The sequence below is a fragment of the Pistacia vera genome, unplaced genomic scaffold (assembly GCF_008641045.1).
Source record: "Pistacia vera cultivar Batoury unplaced genomic scaffold, PisVer_v2 Contig620, whole genome shotgun sequence".
NCBI lineage: Eukaryota > Viridiplantae > Streptophyta > Magnoliopsida > Sapindales > Anacardiaceae > Pistacia > Pistacia vera.
Genome location: NW_022196469.1, coordinates 31,917 through 41,106, shown reverse-complemented (window position 1 = coordinate 41,106; position 9,190 = coordinate 31,917). Strand labels below are relative to the sequence as shown.

At 35.9% G+C, this 9,190-nt stretch overlaps 1 protein-coding gene and 1 non-coding gene across 2 annotated transcripts; one reads left to right on the top strand and one right to left on the bottom strand.

Annotated features, from left to right (window-relative positions):
• Nucleotides 1-776: 776 nt before the first annotated feature.
• LOC116110959 lies at nucleotides 777-883 on the top strand. The gene has a single exon (XR_004124985.1). It is a non-coding gene; the product is annotated as a small nucleolar RNA R71 (small nucleolar RNA).
• Nucleotides 884-6,796: 5,913 nt separating this feature from the next.
• LOC116110956 (flavonoid 3',5'-hydroxylase 2-like) lies at nucleotides 6,797-8,808 on the bottom strand. Its single transcript, XM_031397174.1, has 2 exons — nucleotides 7,840-8,808; nucleotides 6,797-7,556 (listed from the first exon to the last, which is right to left on the bottom strand). The coding sequence occupies exons 1-2, from the start codon at nucleotides 8,734-8,736 to the stop codon at nucleotides 6,927-6,929; spliced, it is 1,527 nt and encodes a 508-aa protein (XP_031253034.1). The 5' UTR covers nucleotides 8,737-8,808; the 3' UTR covers nucleotides 6,797-6,926.
• Nucleotides 8,809-9,190: the final 382 nt, after the last annotated feature.

Genomic DNA, 9,190 nt, shown 5'->3' with positions numbered 1-9,190 from the left:
GCACATCAAAAGTGTTAAGAATCGGAGGAGTAAAACATAAAAATAAGGAATAACACATAACAACACACAAATAGGCACAAGATATTTTACGTGGTTCGGCATAACTCGCCTACATCCACGGATGAGAGGGTTTTCACTATAATAATATGAATACAATACAAGTGTTTCATCACACCATCAACCTAGTACATTTACTTAGGCGGACATCCCGTTCCTATGGTGTTTAATACCCCTTGGTATTTACTTGATACACGTAGTACCCTTACATCAAAATCCCTTGTATCCCCACATTCTCTCTTTCTTTACTTTCCTCTCTCGTAATCTTAAATTGGTTCTAACTCACTTATTTATAGGTAAAATAAGACATTATTATTCTAATAAGATTCATATTACTATTCATAATAGAACTCTTCTAATTTAAATTATTCTCCTATTTTAACTTAAATAAAGTCCTAAACCAATTCTTCTTTTCTAGTAAAACTCAAAGTAAAAGGAAAACAAATATTCTTCAATTACAAATTCCTAAACTAGAAATTTGCTTAAAACTTAAATTCTTTTTCTTCTTGTTGTCTNCAACTTCGCGCACTCTCGCTGATCTTCTTGTTAGAGTTCTCTCCGAAGTCCTCATGTAATTATTGTTTGCCATTACTTCAATTAGATTGTATGATTCCTCTGGTGTTTTATTGTTCAATGCTCATCCACTTGCAGCATCAATCATAGCTTGAATAGTTGGTAGTAACATTTGGTAGAACGTTTGCACTTGCGACCAGATTGGTAAACCATGGTGAGGGCACCTCCGTAAGAGATCTTTATACCTTTCCCATGCTTCAAACAATGACTCCAAGTCTTGTTGGTAAAAATTGGTAATCTCACTTCTCAGATTGGCAAACTTGGTAGGTGGAAAGTATTTAGTGAGGAACGCCTGAGCTAACTCGTTCCATGTCGTGATGCTCCCAGATGGCAAATAAATCAACCAAGCCTTAGCTTTATCCCGAAGAGATAACGGGAAAAGCCTTAGCCTAATTGCGTCATCAGAGACTCCATTATGCCTGAATGTGTCGCGCAACTCCATAAAATTGGCGATATACAAGGTGGGATCACCATTAGCCAACCCAGCGAATTGGACTATCTGCTGAATCATTTGAATAATTGCTGGCTTTATCTCAAAGGTATTTGCTTGAATTGGTGGTCTCCTGATGCTAGAATAGCACACTTCGACAGTAGGACTAGAGTAGTCCTTCAATGCTCTTTGAACAACTTCAACTCCTGTATCAGCCATTGAACTAACTCCTTTGTACAGTCCAACACTAAAAATATAGAACCAAAAATTAAAGGACTAAAAACAAAAATAATAATAAAAAAAATATAATACAAACCAAATTAGCAACTAAACAGCTTGTATTGATATTAATAATATAAAAGCAATTCCCCGACAATGGCGCCAAAAACTTGTTGTTGATTTTCGCAAGTGTACGAAATCGTGCAAGTAATAAAGTATATAAAATACAGATATTGAACCCAAGGGAATTACTACTATCAATTACCAATTAAACTATCTTATTACTATTTGATCAATCCAAATTTTATCAAGGAAAACCTAAATTAAATAAACAATTGAATTTAAGAAGAAAACTGAAAAGAGAACAATTAAAATAAACCTTTGGGTAAAAACAAGATGACTAAACCTAGGGCATAAACTTCACACCAACTCTTATTCATATGTATCGATCTCTTATGCTAATTTTATTAAGCTCTTCCTACAGGTCAAACTTCCTAAATTTCCAATAATTTTCTCTCGAACAATTATCAAATTAATCCCTAATTACTAACCCAAATTATCTCTAATCAGATTTAAGCAATTGGGGATCATTACGCTCTATGGAGTTTACCAAAATCTCACAAGTCGCGGTTAGTGTTCGCTCAACCTATGGTTTTACTACCGTAGACCAACTAAGTATTATCTCTCAATCTCAACTTAGTCCATTAGTTCATTCAATTTTTGGGCCCTTAAGAATCAAAAGCATTAAGAATAATAGTAAAATTTAGAATTAAAAGCTCAATAGGAATTAACAACAATTTAAGTCAATACATATTCATAAATTGGGCTACATCTTAGCCCTAGAAAAGAGAATTAGTTCATAATAAACATGAAAGAAACAATCATCTTTATTAAAACATTCATCATGAGTTTACAAGAAAAGAATATGGAAAACTTCTCTATATTGTGAATCAAAGCTCCAGAATTTCTGTTACTTCTCTTCTCTGTAGATTTTTCTCCCTTTCTTCTCACCCAAAGGATCATCAAAAAAGTAAAGGCGAAAGGGACTTATATTTATATCCACAAGGGTTAGGGTTTGTTTCCTTAATTCTATTGATTTGGAACCCTTAACCCTATTTTCATGGCTAAAAATAGATACAAGGTAGTGACTCCGTTATTGTGCTGCGGCACAGTAGCTACTGGAAAAAGTGTGCCGCGGCACAGCAGCTACTGCCCTTTTTTGAATCATTCCATATTCTTCAAATATGTTGATTTTGTGACTCGATAATGATGGAATTTGGAAAAATTGTCAACATATTAAATGTAGCCTTTGAATAGATTTCCAACAGTCAAGAATCGTCTTAATCAGAGTTTTACAGCTCAAGATATTCAAAATACCAAGCCGAATGCGCAAGCTGGAAAAATAATCTGGAATCTTCTCTTTACTTCAACTTCCAACTTTATTCAATCAACTCCGATTTGATCCATTTGTTTCATAGTCAATCATTCTGTTGCCAACATCGATTCTTCATCCGACATAACATTTAAGTACAGTAGACTAAAAAACACTCAAAAACGCCCGTGATCTGTAAAAGGCAATATGAAAATATTAAGCAACTTACTAAATAAGCCTAATTCCACAATAATCCTATAAACCACTAACTAAATGATATTTTAAGCTCTTATCACCAACCCCCAACCAGCTCTTGCTAGTCCTAGCAAGCAAGAATAGAACAAGTCTTAGCTTGAAAACACAAACAAATAAAGTCAAGTATCCGTCAATTGCTTCCATGGGGGATGAATTCTAAGTAATCATTGTTCGCTGTTGGTTGCAGTAGATTGCTGAAAGTGGAAATGTAATGGTTGATGCATCTTGATTTTTGTGCTGATGAATGTATAATGCTAGTTAGTTATTTTTTGGAATGGAATTGCTGTCCAAATTTGTATAGTGACAATGACCTAATCCTATTAAGCATATTTGTTCTCAAATACAAATGTTTTAATGTTCTCGGGGTTTGTATTGGAACCTCCTACTTTGCTTGGGTTTGTCCCATCAATATAATGCTCTTTTTGTATCTCATTTAAAAAAAAAAAAAAAAAAGTATGCTACAAATTACAATATTTGTGGAATTCTGAGTGAAAGTTATTGTTTTAATCTGTTTAGGTCATAACCCTTAGAGATCATCAAGGGTTTGTAGTACAAGACGCACCAGAATTAAACCTGATGTTTATTTACCATTTTTATCACCTAGAACATATCAAATACTGGTCATATTTTTGCTCTATGTATATATTACTGATCATATATTTATGATGTAGGATGTAGGGGAGCGGAGAGTTGAATGGATTTGATATTTTTGAATGTGAATGTGACATGACGCCAATGAATCATCCCACACACGTGCTAAAGGCCAGCGCGCGTGCTAGGTTAATTAGTAGAAACTTGATTTGTACTATGCAATCCTATTTAATTCTCAAACAAGAGAAATATTTTGTATTTACAAAAACTTATAATTTTGTCCTCGGAAACTAGATTTCTTTGGCCACCCAGTTTTTGGGCTGACCTGGGCCCTCATATTAATGTAATCTTTTTAACCTCTTATCCTGAAACCCCCCACCCCTCGTGAAAAATTTGCTGGGTCCACACCTTGATTTTACTATCTCTGTGCCTCATTCTACTAATGTGATGAGATACTCCAATATTATATATTGACACGTATGATTTGTTTTCCAAATCATGTATCATGTTAGTAGTATATGATAAACAATAAATAATAATAATTAATTATGAATTAATCCAAATAAACTATGAAATGTGGATGAAAGAGAAAATTTAAAGTTTTATAACATACATCATGTGTCTTAAATTGAACTGTGTTATCACATCTTTAAAGAAGAAGCCTTTATATATGTTGGACACAACTAGAGAGGGCTTTCTTCATTAAACTTAAACTTAGGGGGAGATAGTCGTTTAATTAACAAGGAAGCAGGATCAGACAAGAAAGGTCAACAACTCAATAATTAAAGGGTTGATGCTTGACTTTTGACACTAATAAGTCGTAGTGTAAAGTTTAAGAGAGTCTTAGAAATTACACGCTCGTAGTCTATAAGATTTATAATATGGCGATGAGATATATATGTATAAAAAAACATAAATAATAGACTGAAAATAGAGGTTTTTATAGTGGTTCGGATGCATTAAAGTAACTTATACATCACTGGTATTTTATTATTCTCTGACTATTTCTATGATATTGCCCGTAAGACATACAAGATGAAGAAATACTTTACTTACAAAGAGAAAGAATGAAGCTCAAATTTATGTCTAGCTCTCATATGTTTAACTCTCATTTCGTGAAGAGAAGTGTCAATTATACACTTTTGAGGTCAATATAATGAGTATTTTATAAGTTGTTTGATAACATAAAAACTCATCGTTCTTTCCTTAAAATAAGATAAGATTGATATAAGATATCTTTGCGACAGTAGACTTGACAAAAAAATAAATTTATTGTAGTACTGAAATAACATTGGTGTGACTTTACGATAACAAAAATGAATAAGATAAGGGCCTAAGGCAACACAAATCATGAAAGAATGATATCGTTAATTAAATGCTTACCTAACCATTGATACTGCTCAATAAATTGACCCATGCATGTACATTAAATATTTTGAAATGATCCACTACCTAACATTAATTATAGAATTCTTTCTCCATATTAATTATATAGAAACTTTAGTTTCCATTCAAATCATGATTATGCACCCGAAATTAATTATTCTTTACATTTATACCTTATTAATTATTAAATGTAATTCCTAAATATTTCTTTATTGAACATTATACTTGACCCACCAGATGTAATGTCCAGTTACATAACATATGACAAGCTAAAGTCCAAAAAGATGTTGTAACAATTATTGAAGAGTGGGTGAGTTTTTGATGCGCAATCAGCAGATAAAACTTTTTAAAGTATAGGGCAAGTTGTTTTTTTTTTTTTTTTTTTTTTTTTTTTTTTTGCCAAACTTTGGGGATGGAGAGATGAGGGAGGTTAAGATTGTGTGTAAGTGAAGAGAAGACGAATATTTTATTTTTCTGCTAAACTTTGGAGAGGAGAAGATGAGTGGGCTAAGTTCGGGAGACATAGATTAAGATAATGAGAGGATGAAATATTTTATTTTTCTACTAAACTATGGAGAGGAGCGGGATAAGTTTTGGAGATGAGAGAATAAGAAGACCAAGGGGTTGAGGGCTTTTCGAAAACACAGGGTTTAGTTTAAATGGCTTGTGGTACACGAGTTATTCCAGATCTTTAAAATTTAATGATGTAATAATTGATAGAATTAAGGGGTGTTTGACTCCTCACCCAATAAGGCTTCTGGGTGAGGAGTTAGGTCCAACTCCAATAAGTGGTATCAGAGCCAGCCCCATTTGAGTTGAGTGATTGACTAGTGGTGGACTATCAAACTACCTCCATTCACAGGCAGTGGACCATATGGCTTGACCGTGAGGGGGTGTTAGAGATTCATATCGACTAGGCACCTGCAAGCCAAGGTTTATAAGAATTGGTAATCCTCTCAGTCAATAAGGCCTATTGGGTGAGGAGTCAGGCCCACCTTAATTCTATCATGGTTAGGTCCAGTTCAGTTGAGCTAAGTGTTTGACCAGCGAGTGGGAGTTAGAGCCAACAACTAACTTGTCAATAGGTTTGACCCAACATATGGGCTGACGTGAGGAGGAATGTTGAGTCCCACACGAATAGGCACGCTCAAGCCTACTAGTATATAAGAGAGGTAATTCCATTCAAACAAGGCCTTATTGGGTGAGGAGTCAGACTCACTTAAATTATATCATGGTGTGGCTGCTGGGATGGACAGACGTAGTTGTATCTTTTGATTGGCACACAAAAGTGTTAAGAATGGAGGAGTAAAACAAAAATAAGGAATAACACATAACAAAACACACAAATAGGCACAAGATATTTTACGTGGTTCGGCATAACTCGCCTACATCACAGGATGAGAGGGGTTTCACTTAATAATATGAATACATACAAGTGTTTCATCACACCATCAACTAGTACATTACTAGGCGGAATCCCGTTCCTATGGTGTTTAATACCCTTGGTATTTACTTGATACACGTAGTACCCTTACATCAAAATCCCTTGTATCCCCACATTCCTCTTTCTTACTTTCCTCTGTAATCTTAAATTGGTTCTAACTCACTATTATAGGTAAAATAAGACATTTTATTCTAGGATTCATATTCCTATTCCTAATAGAACTCTTCTAATTTAATATTCTCCTATTTAACTTAAATAAGTCCTAAACCAATCTTCTTTTTAGTAAAACTCAAAGTAAAAGGAAAACAAATATTCTTCAATTACAAATTCCTAAACTAGAAAATGCTTAAAACCTAAATTCTTTTTTTCTTGTTGTTCTTTTCTTCTTACTTGCTTTTTCGATTGTCTTTTCTTCTTCAATTACCAAAAGTGTTCATATTCACCGTAATGTCTCATTCTACTTAGATTTTTTCTTTATTATGTTTAGCACACTCCAGGAAGAGTGGCTTTCAAAATTAAAATACAAAGCAAAGATACTGAAATACACTGACAAATTCAAGTACGACGGACCCGTCCGCCATGAAAGCCAACGAACTTAATTAAGATAAATAAGCATTTGGAGCAAGCCGCGGGGAAACCGTAGCCGCAAGTGGCACAGCCTTTTGCAGAGCAAGACCAAAAGCCTCATCCATGTTTAACTCAACTCCATGTGGTAATTTCCAGTCAAAAGAATGGACCAAAGTTCCCAAAATGTACTCAACTAGAACAATTCCCATTCTAGTCCCAGCACAAATTCTCCTTCCTGCTCCAAATGGAATCAACTCAAAATCATTTCCTCGTGGATCAATCTTTGCATACTTCTCACTCAAAAATCTCTCTGGTGTAAAATCTAATGGATTTTCCCACACTTTGGGGTCGCGCCCGATTGCCCAAATGTTCACACTGAGCCTGGTGTTTGCAGGAATGTAGTAACCATTTACAACGCAGGCTTCGGTTGAGACCCGGGGCAGATTGAGAGGTGTTGAAGGGTGTTTCCGGAATGATTCTTTGCATATGGCTTGTAAGTATGGGAGTTTTGATAAGTCTGATTCTTCAAGCCTTCGGTTTCTTCCAATTACTTGATCCATCTCATCGTGTGCCCGCTTCATAATGCTAGGGTTCTTCAACATCTCGGCAAGAGACCACTCGATAATGCTCGATGATGTGTCAGTGCCAGCGGTGAATAAGTTCTAGCAAAAGCAGTAGAATTATAGTGAGAACGTGATGATGTATTAATTTATTATCAATACCATTAAATTCTAATAACTTACAGACGAAACCAACAGTTAAAGACAGTAGTGGACGCAATTTTTAATGGTTAGGTAACTAAATATTGGAAACTTTTGATACATGTACCCCACATTAAATATTCATACCTTATATTTTAGCATTTTGTAACAGCAGAAATCTTCCTTAGAATGTCTAGAAGTCAGAAAAAAGTTAAATAATCAAAAATGTTGTGAAGAGATATACCAAGAGGAGTGCTTTAATGTTGGTGATGCTGAGCCTCTCACCATCGGAGTTCTCCCGATTAGCCATAATAACATCGAGAAAATCTGGTTTAGATTTACGTTCATGGCTGGTTGCGATATGCTCTTCCATCATTTTTGTTAATAAAACATCAAACTTTTTGTGTAATTTCTTCATTCCACTCTCAATGCCTTGTAAATCCATCCAAGCAATGGACGGGATGAAATCACCAATGTTGAAAAATCCTGCGGATGTCATGAGCTCCACCACCATGTCCTTAAACTCATTAGACTCCGAACCTTTCGTCACGAAAACTCGTCGGTTGAGTATCACTTGACCGATCATGTTTGCCATCGCGTAAGTTAACATTTCTGGCACCACCACTGCCTCGCCTTTCCGGCTAGAGTCACACATGGCTCGAAGCATGTGACCTAGCTCGACGTTACGGACATTAGACCAATCATCGAGAGCCTTACCACCAAGCATGTGTAAATTACTCAACTTCCGGAGCAATTTCCACCTTGGTCCATAATCCGCAAAAACCATGTCTTGAGCGTTATAGGCCAAATGGGTGGCGCCAGCATTGGGAGGACGGTTAGAGAAATTGAGGTCTAGGGTTTTCAGAAAGGCGCGAGCGGCGTCTGGAGTTGACGCCACCACCATGTCACATGTTCCCATTTTGAGGTGCATAACAGGTCCATATTTTTTTGCCATTTTGGCAAGGGTGACATGGGGCATGTTTCCTAGGAGAGGAAGAGCGCCAATGAGTGGCCATCCTCTTGGACCCGGAGGGAACGGGCGCGATGACTTTCTGAAAAGAGAATGAATGAAATAGCGGGTAATGAAAAAGAGAAGAACTGCGACGAGTCCCTCTCGAAGAAGAAAAGTGTGTAGAAGCATGGCTCAACACCCAGGCTTTAGCACTAAAAAATGGTGGCTAGTGTTGCAATCTGAATGAGTGATGATGGATGAGAACCGATATGTATATATACATATAAAGGTTTTAATTCGAAGCAGTGTGAATGTGGTAGGTATATGTCACAACTCACATGAGATGATGGGAGGCAGTCTCCTCCTACCAATCTAAAACGAATGGTACAAGTAAAACCAGAATCTAGGTCGTTAACGGATTAATTCCTTAATGCAGAGGTTCGAAATAACGAAATTAACGTAATGATTGACTGCCACCTGAAATTATATTACTGCCACAGTTAATTAACATGATTGTTCAGTGTTGAAATTAGAGCCACACGAAAAGGGAAAGATTATGTTCATCGTTCGGATTCAGATAAAGAAGGTTCGGTAGGACTTTTGGGGAATCATCTTTTGGATTCAGATATGGAAGTTGAATGGG